General features: G+C 43.9%; 1 protein-coding gene across 2 annotated transcripts in view; it reads right to left on the bottom strand.

Annotated features, from left to right (window-relative positions):
* Positions 1 to 23397, bottom strand: part of TTYH3 (tweety family member 3) — an 80027-nt gene that overhangs the window by 11915 nt on the left and 44715 nt on the right. For both annotated transcript variants that reach the window (XM_050905814.1, XM_050905815.1), the window contains exons 3-13: positions 19436 to 19547; positions 18575 to 18795; positions 17659 to 17754; positions 15029 to 15101; positions 14603 to 14678; positions 6909 to 6964; positions 5563 to 5655; positions 5350 to 5442; positions 4662 to 4798; positions 2464 to 2640; positions 1451 to 1526 (exon numbers count right to left, since the gene is read on the bottom strand). In XM_050905814.1, coding sequence (XP_050761771.1) covers positions 1451 to 1526; positions 2464 to 2640; positions 4662 to 4798; positions 5350 to 5442; positions 5563 to 5655; positions 6909 to 6964; positions 14603 to 14678; positions 15029 to 15101; positions 17659 to 17754; positions 18575 to 18795; positions 19436 to 19547 — 1210 coding nt within the window. The remainder of the gene's footprint in view (positions 1 to 1450; positions 1527 to 2463; positions 2641 to 4661; positions 4799 to 5349; positions 5443 to 5562; positions 5656 to 6908; positions 6965 to 14602; positions 14679 to 15028; positions 15102 to 17658; positions 17755 to 18574; positions 18796 to 19435; positions 19548 to 23397) is intronic.

Here is a 23397-nt window from a genome sequence, read left to right as displayed (position 1 = left end):
TTGATGGCTGCCAAGTCAAGTTACTCTGGGGAAAAAAAAAAAATCTCATCTTCATCTACTCCCAGAAACCAGCCTAAGGCACCAGGACTCAGATCCCCCCTCAGGGTATTAATGCAAACAGCCACCGAAGAACCAGGGAACTTCTTGCATAACTAAAGCCCCTGCGGAAAGAAGTGTGCTTTCTCTGAAGCAGAAGAGCTGTAGGGCAAGGAGAAGCAGGACCTTGGTCTACAGACATTGAATGAACGTATGCCTTGGCAGTACCAGAGGGACAGTGCCCTTCCTACTACAGGAAACACCAGCGGTAAAGCATTTGCCACACTGTACTGTGTGCAGCAGATCAGCTCTTCTCCTGAGGACCACCTCATTGCTGGAGCAGATAATGCTACCAGAGCTTGTGATCAGAGTACCAACCAGGGATCAGGAAAAACTCTTTGTGAAGGTTGAAAGAGGTCTGGCCAAGTACAGAGACAAGGATCAGCTCTCCACTTTTTCACTTTCTCTACAGCAAGATGAACTGGTCCTTTTGAAGTGAAAACATGAATGTGATGTCCTCTTCTCCACCACAATTCCTACTCCCATCATCCAACCTCCTCTTCCTCCCCTTCCCATGAATTTGAACCATGCACCACAGAGTGTATTTTCTTTATGTATACCTGAAGACTGGTTGATTATTAAGCCTGCTATTACTCATCCTCTGTAATCACACCACCAAGTTAGTGAGCACTGCGATGGCGTGTTCTCCAAGTTCTGGTGTAAGTAAGGCTTACAGGATCCAGTGAAGGAGGGCAAGATTCATCTAGTTCTTACACAGACATGAAGGCAAGCCCATGTTTTATCCAGCATACAGAAATGGCTATCAGGCCACTCCAAATACCAAAACCTTCCATGAAAGTTTGTTTTTTCCTCCATAGGAAATTAAATACAAAAATAGATTCTAAAGAAAGTAAAACAGTTGTGAAAGAAAGATTTAAAAAAAATCAAATCTCAACCAAAAAAAAAAATACAGGTTTCATCCTACCATCTCTTTAGCGCAGATTAAGGAGAGAGGTTCAGCGATAACTCTGAATTTACTGTTTTAACAAGTTTCTTTTTAAACTTGAGGAACCAATGCCACAGATAGCAAGTACACTGCATGCAAGTGAATCATCCTGCTGAAGTCACCCACCAAGACACTCATGCACTTCAGTAGTGGCAGGACTGGGCCCATAGGATTACCAGTGTTAATAGATTGAGTTCTATTCTTTTTACGTGCAACGTCCAAAGTAGCATAGCAGGGTTTTATTCTCCATGGCAGGTGAGACATGGCTTGTCTATTCAAACTGCTGCCATTTATGGGCCAGATCCTGTGTTTGGCTGCACAATCAGCTCCCTTGAGAGTATACAGGAGTGGTAAACGTGTATTCCCCAAAGTTGCTGAAGCAGAGAGGAGCAGTAAAGAGAGACTTACTGAGGGAGGTGGGGACTCCCGGCCAATGAGCGGGGTATTCTCGCAACGGGGGTTCTGGAAATTTGCATTCTGGCTCCTAGGAAAGGAAGACACACATGGTAACAGGGGGTACGTGCCATGCTTCTCTGGGGAAGGTCTCTGATGGTGACATGGGACAGAGCATACGCACCCCCAGAACTACCGTATCAGGTCAGTCTCCCTCAAAGCTTTTCTTACAGGCCAGCTGGGTCCCCCTTTTTCAGGCAAGGGCACAAAACTAGCATTATTTTCCTCAGATTGAGCACTATCTTTACACTCTTGTTCAGAAGGGCCCACAGTGAATCATGTCAAGTGATTTAAAAATAGGTCCATGTGAAAATCTGCCTCCCTGCAGCGTCAGAGCTGCCAAGCTGCAGAAATGGAGATAAAATGAGGACAAAGTCTAAGGGCAAGAACAAAATGATGTGCCATCCCAAAAAAGACGGGTCCTGAAGGTAGTCCAAGTGTGATCAGGGTTAGGCGCTTCTGTAGAAAGCTCTGAAGATCCCACCTGGACTACGTAGCTCTGAACTGCAGCAGATGTCAGAGCTGACTGCAAATATTGTGGAAGGACAGAGCCTGCAGGTTTTGTCTTGGCTCTTAGTCTCTCAGGAGGCTGAAAATCTTCTGGCAAGACTGCTCTGTCTGAAGAATTAAGTCTTCTGGTGATCAGAATCATTGTGTAATAAGGAGCCCAGACAATACTTCCCTACTTCTTTTCTCTAGACAGATTTCTAAATCCTGCAGGACAAAGCTGTTCACATTTTGGAGCATGCTCTCTAATACAACTCTTTCTACTGCAGCACTTTTAAGCTATTCCCTTCTCCCAGGAGATGCCAATCAGAAAACATGCCTTACGACACTGTGGACAAAATCCTTCATCACTTTCTACTGCTTGGTCGAAAGTGCCAGCCCCATAGCACTTAGCGACAACAGAAATCAGAGTGAAGCAACCTGGACAAGCCGCAATACAGCCTTCTTGTCGGGATACTCACATGTACTCTGTGACGGGAGCATTGCTGACTGTGTGTGCTGCTGCTGGAATGCTGGTCTCACTGCCATAACTACTCCCACAGCTATAGAGGCTGGGCATGTGCACTCTGTAAAGATTATCGTGTGTTTGTCTACTCCCTTGAGCAGCTGATTCTTCTTCCCCATCATCATCTGAGCTTCTGCAAGAAGGAGAAAAAGTTCCTCCTAGAACCCTACAATTACCCCACATGTGGGGTTTGCAGGAAACCATGGTAATCCTAGGAACCTCCCAACCATCTTCCACACCTCCACATTTATACCCATTTGGGATGCCTCAGGGTGGCAGTGTCAAACACAGCCTACACCACAGTGACTCAGACCTCCCACAGATACCATCTGGACTTTTACACTGTGTGATCCCCTACAGTCTTCTCTCGGGGCTTGGCAGACAGCACAGTTCTGCAACTGCCCAGTCATACAACCAAGGGATGGACACACATCCTGAAATACACAGCACTTAAAAAAAAAAAAAAAAGAGGCAGGCAATGGGGATGTAGTGCCATGCACCCCACAGAAAGCATCCTCATCCTTCAAAACTGCAATCTATGTCCTTCTGTTTCTTGCAGCCATGTCCAAAGAGCTTTTAAGGATAAGTCTCTGTAGACTTCTCTGAACTCCCATTCTGGTTACAAAGGGTCTGCTTCAGCTTCTAGCAGAATCTCAGAAGTCTTTGTAAAGACTAAGTTGCAACATTTGTGTCTGAAGGCTTTATTCTCTCAAAAATGCCAGGATTTTAAATCAATTTCAATGCAGAGCAGAGCTGTTTGCCAGCCGGTTCCTTCCCCCCTTCCCATAGTATTCTCTTGTCCCTCCTATATAATATACACTGCTACTTTTTCTCCCTAATTATGGGATGAAGCACCAAGGTTTGAAATACGTTATAGCAACGCTTGACAAAGCTAGTAAAAGGCTCTACAGGAACCTTTGTTGCTGGGGGAGACAGCATGGACATCGCTAGAACATCCCAAACATCACCTGCAGCTTCTGTACCACAAGGTGGCACTGAAGATTTATTCAGGGAACTGCAGCCTGCACAGTCTCTTATAAGCAATAAGTATGACATCCTCCACCTCCTGGAGAGACGCAGAGGAAGAAATGGTGCTCTGGGGAATGCAGGAGGGAATCCTTCAGTTCACAGCAGCAGCCTGAGCCTGCTGAGGTTGGCCGGGTACAACACAGCAGCCCACATGGAAGGTAGCACAAGAGATAGCACTGTGTAAACCTTTCTCCTTCAAACAGGCAGACTACCTTTCTCTTCTTGAAAATGTCTCTGCAGCTGCATGTGGAAGAGGTAAGGAAACCAGCCATTTTCTTAAGTGCTATTCTGACACATTTCTCAAGGCCTTCTCTGTGGGCACTGCAGCCCTGGAGGGCTCTGGCTTCCTGCTATTGTTCAGGATGTTCCATTTTACTTTGAACCTTGAGCCTGGGCTTAGACCACAAAAATCATGTTTCAGGGCCACAGAAGAGAATTTGCTGCACAGTCTACTGCTCTTCTGCAAGAACAGAAAACTCAAAGCTATTTTAATAGCTGCATGTGGTGCAGCAGCCAGTCAGTGAAGCGAAGGTTTGCTCAAGATTTACTGATCAGCCTGGTTACCATCATTAATACTAGTTCCAAACAACTCTGCTGTTAGATGATTGCCACCAATCTGCAAATCTCTCATCTGCACATGCTACTGCCAACAAGACAGTTCCCGGTTTCTATTAGCTATGCAAGTCAGTCGCCCCAGTGTGAGCAAAGCCAAAAAGGCAAGTGTGAACTGCTTCTCATTCCAATTCTCTTCCCCGTACTAGAACAAATGCCTCAAAGCAATGCAAGAGAATAGGTATTTTACAGAGATGGCACATAGTTCAAGCATTACCTCTTTCTACAGCTATAATTATTCATCTCTGACTTGACTCATAGTCCTACAGTGTACTGAATACTCTGCACACATACTATTCCACTGCAATAAGGTTCAGATGTAAATATTAACCACAGCCAGAGCAAAAGCCAACAGGTTTTTTTTCTGTTGGATCTGTGCTTATAAAGCCTCATCCCTCACAGTCCTGGGATCATATGGGAAAGAGCTCCATACGCTCATGGGCACAAATCCAATAGCCAGTCTTCATTAGGAAGGAGCTCTACAATGCTACAGGATCTAAACCCTCTCTATACCTCTTTTGCTGCCAAGTGTGTGGGACGCTGCACACAATGGAACTGAACATGAGGGCTGTGACAAAGGAGAAGAGAACCAGGTAGATGAGGCCTTCCACTCCATCATAGCAAAAGCCCGTCAAAGCCTGGACGTAATCCTGGAGAGAGAAATGAGCAGAGTTTCCTGATCACTACAGAGTTAACATTGAGCTCTAATTCAAAAGCCCTTCCCCTGGACTACGTTCTCTGAAACAACTTAGGAGATCGTAGTCCCTTTTCCAGAGCATACTTCTATTTTAATTTCAGGGACCTCAAGTGTTTTTCATAACTGATCTAACTCTTATTTCCCCTCACAAAGCCCAGCTCAGATTTAGATGTGGAAATATTTTCAACCCCACACAGTAACACTTTAAGAGGGAAAAAAAAAAAAAAAACCAAAAGGAGAAAAAAGCCAAGGCAAATTATCCATCCAACTTAAGATACTACATTTTTCATTAAGCCTCTCAGCTCCTTCGCTATGTCCCATTGCCCAAGAAACACAAGCATGATCCAAATTCCCTTTCTCCTTTCTGCTGGAGTCAATAAGTAAAAGCTGTTGTAAACTGTTTTGGCACACCAGAGATTTGAAACTCCAAAATAATCACTACCCTAACAGGCTCTATAACCCCTTTGTTCTTTCTTAGCTCAAGCCCAGTTACTGAGTACTCACCAAATGCAGACTCCGACAGTCTACTAAAGCTGTCAGTTGCTGCAAGTTGATCTCTGTTGAATTTAAAACCTCCTGGATCCGAGTAAGATACTCCTGTAAGCAACAAGCTAGTGATTACTGCAAGGAAATGGCTTAGCAGGAGCTCATCTTGGGCTTTGCACAAAGGTAAGGGAAGCCAGAAAGCACAGGGAGAGCAAACTTGAGGAGAGTTACCTTGGAGGTGGGGTGCTCTCTGCTCGCTGACCTCATGAGTTCCATAACATCATCCTGCATTTCTACCAGAGCCTTGTGACTTCCTGACAGCTTCTGCTCAACACAAAACATGGAATGTTTCAGCAATTCAGGCCACATGCACCAACAGAACTCCTGGGGAAAGACTTAAATCCTACTTCCCAAATATTGAAGCATCATCTGTATGGTACAAGTTAAGGATGTCTCAGCTGACATGGGTGCAGCTGCAATAGGGTTAAGTTTGACTTTTACCAACCTGGAAGAAGTACAGACAGAAAGAAGAGGGGAAGGGAAGAACCAAAAGAAAAAAAAAACCAAAACCACATACACAAAACCCATACACACAGCTGGGGTGAGCTCCAGGACAGAGGGGAAGAGAAAGAAAAGACACAAAGCACTCATGTTCTCACCACAGAGCTCAGCTAGATTTTTCTACCAAATCAGACGGCTGAGAAAGACTTAATGTTAACACTAGAAGTTGTTTGTATTAGGGTGCAGCCTTCACATCCCATTAAAGCATCCATGGGAATTTCACATGCAATAGCATGTCAGAGAGCATACTGAGCAACCAGAACTGCAACAGATGGCAATGGTGCATCATACCACAGCTTGAAGTGTTCTTACCCCACCCTTTAAAAGAGAGGAAGACAAGACTTAAAAATTCCTAAATATAAATGGTGAAGCAGCTGGTGTCTGCCAAACGGTGGGTGGTGTGGGTTCATTCTGGCCTCTGATACATAAGACAAAGTTTGGGATGGGCCCAGGTGCTGTTCTTCAGCCCACACACAAAAGAATAATGACTCACATTTATACTTCAGGATACAAACCCTTCAACATCCAAGGGATTTAAGAGGCATATGTGAGAATCACTCCCTCACCCACAGAAGTGGCTGCATTTTGGGAGTGGAGTGTTGCCACTCTTTAACCCAAAAGAACCTGCAAGAAGAGATTCAAAGCAGAAAGTATGTAGTTCCCCACCCTGGCATTAATTGTGAGTGCTGTGTCTCCACGTTGCTGCTCTTCAAAGAGTAAACAGAGGTACCACAAAGCCATGGTTCTCACCACATCACACATGGGCCCTTCTAAGAGGGCATCCTGGACCTGAAGCTATGCAGGTAGTGACACAGTTGGAAAAAACTGCTCACTGAATCACAGTGCCACCTCTTGCACAGCTGGAAAGTAGCTACCAAAGCTTTACCAACAGGTGGAGTGCTCCCTAAAGCTAATTCCTTGCAACTTGCTGCATGCTGGCTGGCATCGAAAGCATTCAACCTATATCCTGCAGGATGCTGAGAAGGGGTGAAAGGAGCTAGGATGCTTACACTCACCTGCTGGAAAGGGTTGGGATATCCAGCACTACAGGTAATGTAATAGCGGAGAGTATCTACAAAGACAAAAGAAGAGAAAGTCATGCTAGATACATTGTTCCAGCTTTGCAGTATTTTACAACTGCCACAAGGGAGGTGTTAAGTTCTGAAAGCAATACACAAAATGAAAATGCAATACAAACAGAATCACTTCCCTCTCTCCATGTAGGATTATAGTGCATGGATGGCACTAGAGAAAGGGATGTAAGCTGCCTTTGGGGAGAAAAGAAAGATTTGGGGGGTTTTTGGTTCGTTTGTTTGGGGGTTTTTTTGAACAGTGAAAGGCAATGGGACTGCCCCACTTACTTAGATGAAACATCCAAAAAGTTTTATTCAGAAGTCAGCACTATCCCCTGTATAAACACAGACAATTCAGTTCACGAGCTAGATATCTCCTGTGCTAGTATTTTGTGGCTGTGTAGTGACAGTAGTGGTAATATAAATACAGGCTGCTATCAAAAATACCTGTGGAAGCATGCTGTTGGGCCAAAGGTGCATACAGCACATCCCTGTGCTACTACACAATGCTGAATGTACTGCTTCCTATATGTACAAGTTCAAGCGTTTAAAAGAAAAAAGGGCAAAAAAAGACATCTTCACAACTGGGGATTCTTCTGTCATGTTCAGGGAGAGACTGGTTTTAGGCAGTGTTCTGTAGAAGAACATAAGAAAGTCCTCCTAATTCAAGAAAATCATAACTTTCAGTAATATAATTTCCTAAAAATGCTATCACTTTGAAAGCAAGGGAGGAAACGGATGGAAGACAACAAGTTCTTGTCTTTCTGACATGTATTAGGGATGCACAAGTAAACAGTAGTCTGTTTTCTGATGGATGTCACTCGCACACAATTAGATTTTAATTAGAAGGCTTTAATTAGACTTCAGCTAAAAGAGTGCACATCATTTGTTTTGCATCCTTCTTTTGACTTAAGCAAAAAAGGTATTTTCGGTATTGAGTCAATACTGCAGACTTGATCAGGAAAGAAAGGTCATACCATGTATTAGGATAACAGCAACATGTGTCTGTTCAAGGGACCTCAGATCATTTGCTCATAACATCCCAAAAGTTAGTCTTAATACTGAGTAGCTCTACCAGTAATGACAGTAGAGTGAAGACGTACTCGTAAACTTCCAGATAAGACTGTTACAGTGCTCTGCTAGCAGCATCATTTATTTCCAGGCTTGAAGACAGTTTTATTCCTCCTTATTCAGATGTGTATGAAACTAACCTGGTGCCCTCATGAGCCCTCCATAATACTACACCAATTGCCAGCACACACAAGTTACAAATATCAGGCTTTCCCCTGCCATTCTCAATGATACTAGCGAGGGAGGGAGGTCTGAAAGACTTGATCATTGAAATACCTTTAGACTATTTCTCAGACATGTACAGTTCCTCTTCAGGTGAATGGGAGTGCGCCAGCTCAGCAAAATCAAGGGTGACATTGGCTCTGTAAAGACTACAAAAGCCCCAAAACACACATACACTCTGCACTTTCCTCCTCCACTAGCATCCTTCTCTCCATTCTTTTTAATCTTCTGTCTGCGACTTTCAGTAACACATATTCCAGGCTGCAAAGCCATTCTAATCAGTCCCAACTCAGAAATCGGTAAAAGGCACAGCCACAAGCGAGTGGAGCCGTGAAGGAAGCAGACCTAACTGTATCCCGACTCTGCCACGCCTTCCATAAATATTGGATGCACCTTTCGGCAAGCCAACACACTGGAGACCAAGTGGTACAACACAGACTGTCAGCTCCTGCACACTGGCAATGCAACCTGACAGCTGTTATTTATAATTCATTAGCCTACTTTGGGTCCGCTTCTGCCAGCTGCTCCATCTCCCATCCACCAACTCTTTCTCTGGGATGACTTACATCTCCCCAGCCAAGCCTCTAAACAGCAATTAGCAAAATCCGGACAGATAGGAGGGCAGCAAGAGCTGCTTTGTGTGCCTCACTTTGGGCAGACCACACAAACGACTGTCCACAACTACTGAGCCAAGGAAAGGACTGCTCCTCACAGGCTCATAAATCACACTCACTGGCTACGGAAAAATGGATTAAAATGCATCTGCGCTGAGAGAACAGCATAGCAACAGCAATCCACAGCATCACACATGGTGACCTAAAGGAGCTGTGATCTTGTCACCTATTTATTCTAAACCAACAAACCACTAAAAGTTTCTCTTAGGGTCCCACAGTGGCATCAAGTTTACATTACCTTTATCAGTGCATTAAGTTGCATGACATGCCGCTAATACATAGCTCTAGAAGTGTTTCCTGAGGGCATTCTGGATCATCCCTGGTGGGCAGACTACAGATGAGTGTTCCTGATATCATCATAGTTTGCAGCTTGTAAGCCCAGGATGAAGATTGCTGGTTACAAGTGAAGGGAAAAGCAGTACAGTGAAATAAGTGCTTCCCTTACTTCACCCTGGAAGGCAGGATCAACAAGGCTTCACTGTGGTAGCACTGGCTTTGCAGCTGACAAGCGTGACACACTGTACATAAAACGTGCTTTCCAAAATGGCAAAGCCAGCAGGAAAGCCAGCTTTCCCCTGCACTGAACCCAGTGTGCTAATAGCTGTAGCGCTTTAAAGCTAAAGCTACAACAGGCAGTGAAGCTGCCTTAAAGTGATCCTGTGCTACAAAGCCTGGCCATTAAAAGGAGCATGACCCCTGCCTCCATACCACCAGGACAGGAAAGAGGAAAGAGCAGGAGGCACCTTCACCAGTTTTAAACCTGCTGGAGGCTATCCTGTACAACACCAAATCTCACATTTCTGTCCAGAAAACAGCTATACTAACCTGTCATTTGCACTCTGCTAACAGTTCCAGGCAATTTCTTTCTATGATTATCTTTCCAGTGCATTTTCCTCTCAAGGAAACTTCCTGAAGGTTGGATGCGATTTTTGAAGCCAGCCTTTAGGTGATCTAGTTCATAGGAGAAGGGTTAGGCAGGGTCACAGCTGCAGCTGCCTATGCCTGCTGTTGCTAGCAGCAATCCTCCTGACCCACTCTCTTGGTGCACAGGCAGTGTGGGAGCAGAAGGCAAAGAAGGGAACTACCCAAAATGCTTTATTTTTGCAAAGTCTGTTTTTCCTAGAAAGGAAAGTAGAACTGCCTACTAAAGACAGCTTCAGCTGTTAGAACTACTTATTGCTTCTGCAACTGTGGAGACTTACTATTCACTTCAAAGCCCAGCCAAAATGCAAAAATGGCATTATGCATCCGCCAAAAGGCAGCCAGAAGGTCTGTAGGGTAAAGAGCAATCAGAAAAAAAGATCCTAGTTAAAATAAAAAAAAAAATCCCCACACCTAGAACAGTTTTTCCCAGCCCTTCTTCATCTCTACTTGAGCATGCTCTAAAGCAGCTTGCATTTTAGATATACACCCAGATGAGGCTGTCTCTGTGGGTTCAATCATCAGAGAAAGCTGAAGTATATTGCCTGTGATGTCAAAGGAAGACGACTCTTTTGGCCAGAATTTCTTGCCCAGGTAACATGTTCTCCACCAGAAGTTTTGTTTCCCTAAGGCAAGTCTGACAGCAAAGGGAAGTATCTGCATAACATTTATATTTCTCTCATATATGCCACACTTGTACTGGTGAAATTAGTCATTGCGAGCCTTTGGCAAAGAGCTCACAGCCATCCCACATGCCCTCCACTCAAAGCTTTCTGCTAATCAGGAGTCCAACAAAACCACGCAGCAAAACATAGCTTCTCAACGCCGACATCAGCTCAGCAGGATTCTCGAGAGCGCTTCTTCGGGCAAACTCTTTTCTGCAGTGCCTGCTGAGCCCAAGTAATAACTGCAACCACCACATGCCCCACATGAGGTTTTGTCCTGACCTTACTTCTAGAGAGGAAAGGGAGGTGGTGGTGGTGTCAGTCCTCCAGTTCATTCAGCTCTGGGCTTCCAAGATGAGAGTGAATCAGTGAGAGGCCAATTAGAAGGCTCTGCACAACAAGAACGCTTGCTGCTTATATCTGAGCAGCTAAGTCTCAGCATCCAGCCTGACCAACTTGGCTGGACTGGAGGTAAAAGGCTCCATTATCCATTCCCTGAGGTTTACAGTTCCTTCCGATGAAGCGAGTGGCTGCTCACCATGCAGATTTCTAGTAAGAGAATCTGGAGAAAGCTCTTCCTGTTGTTTAGACAGATTGTGCCTTTTTATTTAATTTTATGCAACAAGTCATCTGATAACAACATAATATCAATGAAAAAGAATGAGACTAGAAGATGGCCTCCTGCTTTGAATATAAACATCTTGGCTACACCAAGTCTTTTTACTAGCAGCAGGAGCTGATTATACAGCCACTGTTCAACTCCATTGGCTTTATCTCAATTAATGAATACAGGGTGAGTTAGGCACATATATCAGCCTCTTCTGCAAAATGATTTAAGTCTCTCCTTTTCCAGGAAACCTGCGTTAAGGGTCTTTGCTCCCCCTTCTCCCCCCCTGCCCTTTTTTTAATGCAGCACATTTTATCTACAAAACAAGGACATCTCCTCTCCAGCTAAAAACATGACAACAATAATAATGCACTTAATCAGATTATTCTCAGCTCCATTAATTCTATTTAGATTTGCAAACAGCAATTAATACACAAACAGGAATATTAACATACTAGTTGCCCAGTATCCAACATAGCTATTTTTCCTGTGAAAACTACTATAACCACCACCAACAAAAAAGCATTGCAAATATGCAAGTCTAGATGACTTAGTCCTAGTCTGAATGCCAGAGCATAGGGCTGGGAATATTACAACACATTATGTTTAAAAACAACAACTAAAAATAGTGATTAAAGGGAAAAATTGACCCAGCACTACAAAAGCTTTTAAGATTACTCATTCATTCTTATATCCTTAAAAATACATGGCAGCACTTAGCCCACTATGCCATCCCCAGCACTGGCCAAAAGCAGATACCTAGGCAAGACTGAAAACACGAGTACCCTCTCAGCCCAACTTCAGCTGAAGTGATTCCCAAGTTAAATGTGATTCCTACATATATGGTAACTCCCAATGGATTCTTCTTCCATGGACTACCTGAGCCCCTCCACCCACTCACACTGTCTCTTAGTCACCTCTTTTCTGAACTGAAAAATTCATGGTCGGGTACACTCTGGTGAAATTAGCTGGAGCAATCTTAAAGTGTTCCTACCTCATCTGTCTATACTGCTGTTAATGTTGGAGAACATCAACCAAAGAGCAGAGGCAGCAAACCAGAGAGCGTGAAGAGTCCATGCACTGGAACTAGGAACCTTCAAACAGGGCATCTTCCTCTGAGAGGACAGCACTGATGTTGGCTCCCAGCTGCCTGCCCTGTCTCCTCGAGCTCACCACTCTCATTGTATGTATGGCTCAACTGATCACAAAGCAGCGGCTACAACTTACAGCCAAGCGTATTAAGGGATGTTAACACTCATTTCAGACTTTTAAAGATGTTTCTAAGGAGCCATTATTGGGATTAAAGTGTCATTGAGCAGTGCCACACTGACTGCAGTGATTTTCTTTGTGATTTTCAAAATCACTTCGTGATTTTCTTTCCTGCTCAGGTGCACAGGATGGTCCTGACATGAGGGACCAAGAGCTATTTCTGTAGCTTCCTGATCATAAACTATGACACAGCAGTGAAAATCCACATGGGAAGGCAGCACATTCAATCATCTCCCAACCAGCTGCCTAGTGTGACGGCAGGCTCAGAAATTAGACTGATTTCCTCCTGAAAAAAGGAAAAGGCGCTCACGAACGCTCAACGGCTGCCTAACAGCAGGGAGCTGACACACCAGCAACCCACGGAAGGGGCCATCCTTCCAACTCAAGCCTGTGACAACACCTGCTCTTCCTCCTCTTCAGCATTTCGCTTAGACCCATTCACTGTTATTTATGGAGCCTTAACAACTGTTATAGCTGGCGGTGCTGCCAGAACAGAGCCTGATTTCACCCAGGGGAGCTGACTGTCCCTGCCGGGGGAAGCAGGAGGAGGGACAGAATGTCAGCCCTGCACTCACCGTTAGCCTCTAAATGAATGATACCGATTAAGAAAAAACTGCAGGAGCCAAGCAGACAAGGAGAACTGAAATGGAGAATTAGCACAAAGGGGCATTTCTTCAGTTTCCCAGGGTCAATCTAATTGTTACCAAACATGCTCCAGAGCTGCTTTGGGTTACCAAATCATTACAGCACACAGCTGGCATTAGCATCAGATATTTCCCCTTGGCCTCACTGACCTGTTTGCCTCCTTGAACAACTAGGAGGCTAGCTTGGTATCTGAAGCCACATCTTCGTCACCTTCACAGCCAAGAGAGGATTTTCATCTTGTACAGTGTTAAACACTCATTCTCTTCCCTTATTGCCTCTCTTTGTTACAAAGAGAGCTGCCTGGCTCTATCCTCTCCTTCCCAGGAAATCAATAAATAAGGCATTCCAAAAATAAGCTGTAGGGTGGTAATATCAACCTGTACATACTCTTTTATACTACATTCTGCCTCCAGACATAAACATTTCTTATTGCTTCCAATCCTTGCATCCTCAGCCACAGCTACATACCTAATTTCTTATCAGTTGCACAGTAAGGGGCAGCATTTGGCTAAGCATACAGCCATACACTAGACCTTCTGTACACAAGTCAAAGATTCTCTGATTCTACTAAATAAGAACCAGGGAAAACACAAGTGACTCCTTTTGCAAATCAGTGTCATGGCTTATTTGTGTTTTATCATACACAGAACTATATAGAGGAACTATCAGGGGGAGAGAAGGTAGGAGAAAAGAAAAGTTAACTTTGTTATCTAAGCAGCAAACTCAGTCCTGAAAAACACTTTTCCTTTTTAGCACTTATGGTATCTCTGCTGGCAGGCACCCAACCACTTTTTTATTAAGCCACAGTTCTGAATGCCACTTTTGCTCCCCTGAGGTCCAAACTGGAGGCACTCCTCATCTCACCAACCACTTCAGTCTAAATTAGGAGCAACAAACCCAAAATCCATCAGTGCTTCAGCTGGACGTCACTGTGATGCAGGCATATTGCTTTAAATGGAACAGGATAAACAAAGCAGTCAAAATACTGCATTTATAGTGGAAAGGGAAATTCACACTTCTTTGTAGCAGTTTCCATTCATTTACCCTTTAAATTAGCTTTAAAGAGACTACTATTTATAGCCACCATTAAGAGAAAAAATTATATATATTTGTTGATAACAGCTATATAAATAAATATTCTAAATTCAGGAATACAGACCCAAGAGCAAGTTTTAAAAATGACAACTCAAACTGCACGCTGCTATTGCCACAGTTCTGTCACTTAGAGAGGAGAACAAGATTCAAGAGTGCTACATTTAAAACAAAATAATCCAGGGACTTCTGTTGTTCCATCTTATCAGTTATTTCCACCTAAGGGCCAAGACAGAAGAAAGGTTCTGAAGGCTCTTCTGATAAAAAAGTGTACATGTGCACTTCTGACCAGGGTATAAATGCTTCTTTGGGAAGAACATTGGTTTTCCAGAGCTCCACACACATATGCTTTTTCCACTGTATGCAAGCTCCTCTGTTTGAAACACAGCCTTAAATTCTCAGCTACTGCCATGCTCCTATGTGACAGCTGGAGTCGCAGTACCCCGTGCCAAAGCCAGTCCCAGCACTCACCAGCGCTAAGCACCGCATTCTCTTCAACCACTTTGGAGACGTAAGCATCGGGGTTAATACAGAAGTCACTGGAGCCCTAGACAGATGCAAGACAAAAGGGAAAAGAAATATCAAACACCACCAGTATCAAAGAGCAGTTGAGCCAGGTCAGCCTCAGGGAACCCTCTACTATAGGCGTGTTTCAGATGCTGAAGTCTCTCATCGTCATCCCCACTAGCACTACTTTACACAACCGCAGCGGTGCTGGAGTACCAGCTAGTGCACCACACCATGGAGCAAGGAGGAGCTCTGTACTTTTCATAGATGGAAATTGCTAGGACAGCTACTTAGAACAAGATGTACTATAAAACAGGCACAGCGTAACGTTAATCTCGTGTCTGACAAACCTGCAGCAGACTGAATGGGACTTGGGTCAGAGCCACTTACCACAGCAACAGCCAGCTCCAGACCCAGGGATCCCCAGCTGACAATCAGGGCAAACACCCCAAGCAAGCACACCCTGTGGGAGACAGACAGATGGCAGATGTAGAAGCTCTGATTTCAAGCAGATCCTTTCACAAGATGTATTATTTGGAATCCAAAGCAATTACCAAACCCAAGAAATTATCAACCACTGTATCTTCAGATAAACACCCCATTTTATATGTCGTGGACAGCAGCAACCAGAGAAGTTTATGTCCAGCTGTTAGTTCCCATGTTATCTGGCCCTGGGGCTGCAGGGGAAGGAAGAAGAGGGTGGAAGCAAAGCTTTACCCTGCTTCTAGCAGGGAAACCAAAGGCACAGAGACACAGGGGTGGCTGTAGGGAAGGCAGATTGGCAGATGGATGACTACAGTCCCATCACTTTCACTATTCCTATTCTGGACTTTACTTTCTGGGTCGAAAGACAGTCAAAGAAAAATATGCCACATCAAAAAAACCCACAAAAACATACTGATCCAAAACTGGACAAATCCCTCCTGTTTCTAGAATAAATGAGGTTGTCAGGTGTAAGCACTGCATGGCTACAGACGGTGGGAGGGAACGCTCAGCCCCTGTTAGGACACCTGACTTTGGTTCCAAGCTGCGCGCATCTGAACAGCACCTAAGCATCCCACATAGCCCCAGGAGAGAGACAGTCACCTGCAGGCAAACAGTTCAGAGCAACAGTTTAGGTGCCTACCACTGCCACGCGAGTCTATCTCTGCACAGATTCAGAAGTTTTGTTCTGACAGCTGGACCTCATTACTGACAGAATAGTGGGAAGTGTCTGCTATCAAGCAGACACAAGGCAGAGGGATCATAGAGCAGTGGTCTCAGTGACATTCAGCTATCGCACATGCCAGCAGAAAAGGCTTTTGCACTTCCCCAGCCAGCACATTAGCTCTTCACCTTTGCTGTCAGTATGAGTGCTAGAGATATTTAGGCCAAAGTGCTCCTCAACTCCCTCAGGTACGGGGATGCAGACTAATAAACAGTTTCGTTTTATGTATCCCTATCTTCAAAGTAAAGGGACACTGGCTTGCTCTCTCAGGGATGCTTTTTCCTTCAGGCTTTGAAACACAAGTAGGTTCCCTCCCACCTACACCCTGAAGAAAACAAAACAAAAACCTGTTCATAACCAAGATATTTTTTATTCAAACCTAATGCAAGCATCTGAGGAAGGGACGTATCTCTTTTCTGCTACATTTGTCTCATTAAAGATTAGAGCTTTAAAAAATAAATCTATGGGTCTCCATTTAAAAAAAAAAATCTATCCCTCAGTTTACCAGCTTATTTTAATTCTGAGTGATCCCTATTCTGTGAATGGATCTGTGGCTCATCTTGCAGAAGTAGTGGAGCTTCGCCAGACTGACCTCTGTGCAGCACTCTGGAATAAGATGCTAAAAACTTTATTATGCTTTTTCCAAATTGATGCAAAAATTATCAGCCATGGATCAGCAAGGTTCTGTGGTTTTATGACATAAGGACAACATGGCTTGGTGCCTCCAGCTGAGCATGGTAATCAATAAGACACATTTGTTGTTTTACTTTAAATGAAGATGACTGGGTCAGTAACTGATTGCTTGGCTAAAAGATCTAAAACTGGCATTTCACCATCTTGCTTGGCTGTGATACACTTGCTCCTTTATGCCATGTGCTCCCTTTGGGGAATGCCTTAATATGAACTTCTGGCTAACAGGGAATGAGATTCTAATTTAAACCCTAGGTTTACCATCTGTGCATACACTTGGACTTTTGTCTGTCTAACCTGCCAGGTATGAAGTCATCTGGCAAATAATAAATCTGAATACACATTCCAATTATTAATGGCATCACCATGTACCAGGATAAACTCTTGGCCATATCAGTTGTCAAACTGTCACTATGTTTTTGATACCAGTATCTTTGCCAAATATGCCAAGCTAAACCAAGCTACAAGATAGCAAGAGGAATATTTTTTTCTTGTAATGGGGCCTGAGCATGGCAGCATTTGCAGTGGTTTTTAGCAATAGACATGCATTAATATTGCAGTACCATGGCGACAAGACTCCTCCTCATAACTGTACAAACCATTGCTTGTTCTCAGTTTAACATTTCTTCAAGTGTGACAGCCAAAGGTAAACAAGAGCAGATCGTGACACAAAAGGCATGTTACCAGGTTGTGTAGACACATGCAATGCTTATCATCGATTAACAAATGCCTTCACAACTGTAGAGAATTAAAGGGAGATTTTTAAAGCCTGTAAATTTAAGGGAGAAGGTTCACATTACTATCTCCCAGCAAATGGAGGCTACCAATGCTATCCAGTGGAAGGCAGACTGCCCAGATGAGTTCCTCATCTTTGATGAGAACGCAATGGACACCAGTACCATCACACTTTATAGCTCAAGAACCTTCCGGTGAACATCTCATGTGTAGCCCTAATCCTATCCACAGAGCTACACTCTACAAAGTCTCTCTACATTGAGAGGCAAATTTAAGATGTTCAGTCTCAGAAGTCCTTGCTATCAACTGACAACAGCCTAGAGGTTTACTGGCAGGCACTTGTATTCAGCTGGCCTTCCTTATGCACTGTGCCTGGGTCAGGACTTACCCCATAAGAATGGCCCTCGAGTTTCTAATGAGCCCAAAGAGCACCAGCAAACATATCAGGACATGGAACAGGAGCAGGCCCAGGTATCCCAGCCACCTGCAGCAAACAAAAACATAGTCTGCAAAGGAAAACTGGTATATAAAAGGCACAGATCAAGAAGCTAGTGTGACTCATGGGAAAAACATAGCCCTTCTTTTCTTTAGGTAAATGCCACCACTAATGATTAATCTCCAGAGAGCTCTGGATATTGGCTGGGTCTGGAGTCAAGGCAGGTAAAAAGCATTTACACAACATGCCCAGCATACACAGTTGTTGAGCAATGAGACTGCTAATCTTGTTCTAGGGTAAAGTTACATGCAACTGGACACCATCAGGTGAAGAAGAGGCATTGCAGCTTCTTGAACTTCCTAGACATTTGTTAGAAAATGCTTCAGTTATTTATTCCAAATGCGTGGATAGAGGTTTTCTTTTGCGGAATACAGCTGATGCAATCTTTTACTAAATATGTTTAATAAAAAGGAACGTTAGGGTGTGATGTTAACTTACAGAACCAGTGCAGTTTTCTACTCTATCTAGTTAATGTGTCATACAACTACAACGCACTTATTAGGACACAACAGTAGCTATCTCTGTGGCTGTTTTTTTCCCCAGTGTTAGAACACAAGCTACAGATTTTGTACACTGAGAACACATTTCCCTTAGCCAGTAATAAACACAGTTAAAAAAAAATTGTTGTCATGCATTTTGATTTAAACTGAATGCAATTTTGCTATGAGAAACGAATCAGCTGGGTGGGCCAAGAGCACCTGCAGTAATATATAGAGCCTTTGGCTCAGCCACCCAGAACAGACACATCATTGTTGCAAAACAGGCCAAAACAGATGCTACAACCACTACACTACAGCATGCTACGCACCTGTACCAGTCATAGAGGTCAATCTGAATTGCCAGCTCCTCCAGAGACAGCTCTTCATTCTTCCAAAAGGGGATCTCGGTTGTTTGCCTGACCAGATCATCCAAGAGACCTTGCAGTTTCTGGATAACATGCAGGTAGTCCGTCTGCTTTGTGAACATCTCCTCCAGGATGAGCAAGTTTGGTTCCACTGTTTGGTTCAGGGCCACTGTGGTATCTAGTACCTATAGCATGGGAAAGGAGAAAAAAAAAAAAAAGAAAAGAGAAAAATAATTAAAGGACAGGAAGTCAAGGCAGTAAAAGAGGATTCGTTCTTACTAGCAAGTCATGGACAGCTTCCAGATTACCAGTCCTCTGTCTTAAGAGGCTCAGACTGCTTACCCTTCAAAAGCAACTTATAAGCATCTATAAAGCAGATTGTTTGCAAGTAGTCCAATGATGGCATCTCAGCTGTGCCTTTAACACATGTACACGTTTTGCAGCCATCAGGGTTGCAGTATGATACCATGAAATTAGAGGTAGCAGAGGAACAACTGATTGTACTAGAATGATACATTTTACTAAGAGACTTGTCTGCTTTGGCCTGCCTCCTCTTCTGGGTGTGGAAGAGAGCTGATCAGAAGCTGTTTTTAAAACCTAGCAAAGAGAATACTTCATGTAACAAGCTGTGTTTGCTTTGATATTTTTAGAAGAGCTGAAGAAATCACCACTCCATTAACGGAAATTTTAGCACATCTCTAAGCCCAGAGACTAACAAAAAATAGGAAGAGATACAGGCACAGCCAGATTCAAGAGAAGAGGTGCTGAGCAAGTCTGCTCATTCCCACACTCCCCATTTGCTAGCGTGTCTCTCCTAGTGCTTACTCGGTCTTGGACACCTGCCACAGTACGGTTTGCATGGCGTAGCGAGTACGTCAGCCGGTGAATGCCGTCACTGGTCTCTCCATTCCCATAGAAGCCAACAGCAATTCCAGCACTGCAGACAAAAACCAAGAAAGGGTAGAGTTAAAGCTAAAAGGCAAGCTATATAATGCACGGCTTAATGCTACAGCACCCTTGGTAGTCACATCAGCACTTCCCACAGAAAAATGGAAGCCACATGCCTCCCAAAGAGTAGCTGGGGTAGTCATGCTCCTCAACAACCACTAAAAAAATTCACCTGTAAACATTCACCCATGTTTTCCACACGGCCACCGATTCTCTGTATAGCAGCCATATGATGAACAGTGGAACACCATCGCTTCTCAATATGTATGTTTCATTTATGGCACAACAATGAAAATCTGCTAGAGAACTGTTAGAGAGTTCAGACCTAGCCATGGGCAACCAGAAATCCAGCCAGCCACGCAGCTCTCCAGTGGCTCCTGCAAGAGCTACCATTGCTATGTCAGGAGACACTATGCCTTCTCTGGACATGAAATACAGATTGTTTGTTACATTTTTTAAAAGCAGGACACAAAAAGCTTACACTATCTACTTGCCCATGGTGGTGGTTCCTCTAGATACATTTTCCATGCCCTCTTCTCTACGCTGTGAGACATCTATGAACATCATCTATCTTCATTTATCTTCCCATTAGAAGCATTTGTGTTACACTGATTTAGAGTACTGGGAAGGAAGGCTTAATAACTTACTGGGACAAAAGGCTTATTTATTTTTAAAGCAAGCGAATTTCAAGCTTGCAGACACAATTCAACTCCAGCTGCTTTGCAAATTACCACCTATCAGCTGATTTGCCATAACTGTCCACACATATCAGTCTGCCCCAATTATGAAGTAAACCATATTAGCTTAAGCCTCACTTAAAGGAGGAAGATCCTGTAAATGAGTTGCAACCAGGAGATTATCTCATGCAAGTCAGCGACACCTCTTCTATTAACACATCGCTGCAGGAACTCACAGTTCCTCTTCCCAAACCCATTTTTCCTAATAATAGAGGAGGAAAGAACTTGTGAAGGGGTCACACAACTAAACTGAGGGCAAACAAACGTTACCAAGATACAAATTACCTATTCTCGTGTCATTTAGCTTCAGAGCACCCAGGATCTTTTCTGGGAAGGTTCTCAACACACCAAGGTTGTTTTTGTGGTAGTCAACAGGAAGGTGGTGGCGGTGGTTTTGGTGTAGATCTAAAGTTATTCCGGATGAAACATTTAGTTTCTTCACAACAACTTTGTGCTTGAGTTATAGCACTGCCCTCACAGAGTTGTTTTGAAGGAGGAATAAGAGAGGAAGGAAACAAGCCAAACAACAGCTTTCAGAACAAGTAAGTGTAGTGCCTTTGTTTAACAGGAAGGGTCACTAAAGGACATTAGGCATTCTTCACCACCATCACCAGCTGGGAAATGAACCCAAGCAGGCAGGCCAGAGTGGGCTTTGTCTAGATAACAGACTCTTGCACAGATTTGCTCTGGCACATACATCTGTATGTATGCTCTGCATACATCTGCAGTCCAAACGACCATTTCTGCTCTCACTCCTCTCCTGCAGGAAGACAGCATCCATCCCTCCTCTCCTGGGCTCATCCACTTCAGAAAGAGCGAGCAGAACAATGTAGTTCACCTGCTTGCATTTCTACTTTCTCCTCATACATACAAGAAACAGAATGAAAGATCATGCACTGGAAGTGGAGCCACTATGAAGATCTGTGTCAGCCTTGCACTTTTTCCAACAATTTAATCTCCATAAATTATAGAGAGCTTGGCCCATAAAAGCCTCAGCTGAAGAGTCTTCCAGGGACAGCAGGCAGCCTACATCATATACAGAAAGAGAGGTAGTAGGTACGTAACTCTTAAATATTTAGTGTTAATACAAGAACTCAGTCTCTTTCTTCATGAACACCATTCCTCAAACATTTTCCTAATGCAAGGGATGCTGATAATTAAAGAGAGAAAAGCTCTCTGCATTCCTCCCTGGTTGCAGCCATTATCAGAGCTTGATAACGCATGCCTAGGATGCAGGGGGGTGGAGGGGATAAAGAGACACACACACCCCCTGAACTAGAGAGATTGCAGATCCAGAGGTATGCCCAGGATAAGGCAACTCAGCATCCCATCACTGCAATCACAAACCTCTGGCTTGAATTGCCCCTTGTCTTATCAGAGCAAGCAGTTTCTGACAGACTCTTTCACTCTCCTGAGCAGCAGAAAACTCCAACAGTTTTTTCTACTATAGACACCAAATAAATTCCAGAACATTCCTGACATTGAATATGCAGATCTGACCCCTTTAATTGGTAAGCCATTTTTATTCAGCCTGTTACAGCTACTACAAGCCTATTCTTTCAGCAAAGGCTTGGTAAGTGCCCAAAATCTGCTGCTTGGCTCTCAGTATTCCCAGCACAGTAGCACTGTTTTGGTGGAAGAGACTCAGAAACAGCACTCTGAAGTAGCAGCAGTCATCTTATCCTTAAAGATGCAGCACAGCTAGGTACATTAGCCAGTTTACTCAAAGGTACCATTTATGAAGTGCTAGCAACTACAGGCAAGTGACTTGAAACTCATTACCCTATTCAAGGCAGAACTACTCCAGCAGCCATCCGTAGGCTTCCTATCCAGCCCTATACGAACCACAGCTTTGACTGCCCTTAACTCTCTAGGCACAGTCACTATTCCTGAAAGAAAACACTGGAGCAACAGGAACTGGGATAAAAGCCATTTAATTCAAGTAACAAATTCCTCTATACATGCGTATCACACATTCACTGGAAACTACACACGAAGCATTAATTGTTCCATTACTGCCCAGCAAAAGCCAGCTCTGCATTCACGCCCTGTGCTAGCAAGGGCCACTTACCCAGACATTCCTTCTCCTAGGAGCAAGCTGTACACTTTTGTGCCAGTTCCCCTTTCTATCACGCTAGAGAGGGAAGGAAACCATCCCTGAAGCCCAGGCTGGGGGCAGCTGCCCAGACCCACGCTGTGACTGAGGAGGGGACAGAGCTGAAAGGCCAGCAGTGGGGGAACTGCTGGTGGGGGAAGGGGAAAGAACTGTTGCTGTTTAGTTTTCTGTTTGCATTTGGCTTCATCTAAATCCAACAGTTGTTTCAAATCCCTGCCTACACACACTGGTGTAAGTTGCTATTGTTTAAAGCAGATTTAAGGATTTGCACCAGTTTTTAACTACCTTTTATTTGATTACAGGGAAACAGAGGGGCTCCTTCTATTTAAGCACATTCTTTTAAAGTAAAAATAGATCAACTCATCTTAACCCAACAGCGTAAGTTCTTGAGGTCAGGACAAATCACACGGCTTCTTGCACAAACCCCGGGAGGTTCTGTAGCCTAAGATATAGCAGATCCATTTCCCAGTACAGGATGACAAAATCATCACCCAATGGGGAAGTCTGCATTTCTGTCACGCAGCGTGGATACGAGAACAGCATTCCTGAATGACACAGCTTTTTCTACCCTAGCACCCTCTGGAAGATACTCCAACGCATTTTCAATGCTTCTACAGGAAAGTCATCTCCATTTCTGCTATTCTTTCTTCTGCGCACTCTCCTCCCTAGCACACACACATCTCTCTCCTCCTGCATCCACGCTGTCCCATCCTCAATTCTTCCTCCCAAACCTACCTTTGTCAGTCTCCTGTCACTTCCACTACCCCCACCTCTCCCCGCCTTCCTTCTCACTCATATTTTTGAATAAAAAAAAAAAATCTTAAAAATCAATCTATCACGCTCTTACAGGCCATTTTAAAAAGTTGCTCCTACTGTTCAATACTGCATTTAAAAAGCCACTTGGCTACTCAGTCATTTTGGTAAGTTTTAGGAAACCCACTTACGTTAAGTCAAGAAAACACTGCACTCCTGAGCTTAACACTATC

The sequence above is a fragment of the Gymnogyps californianus genome, chromosome 15, assembly GCF_018139145.2.
Source record: "Gymnogyps californianus isolate 813 chromosome 15, ASM1813914v2, whole genome shotgun sequence".
Lineage (NCBI taxonomy): Eukaryota > Metazoa > Chordata > Aves > Accipitriformes > Cathartidae > Gymnogyps > Gymnogyps californianus.
This window is presented reverse-complemented; position numbering and strand designations above follow the sequence as displayed.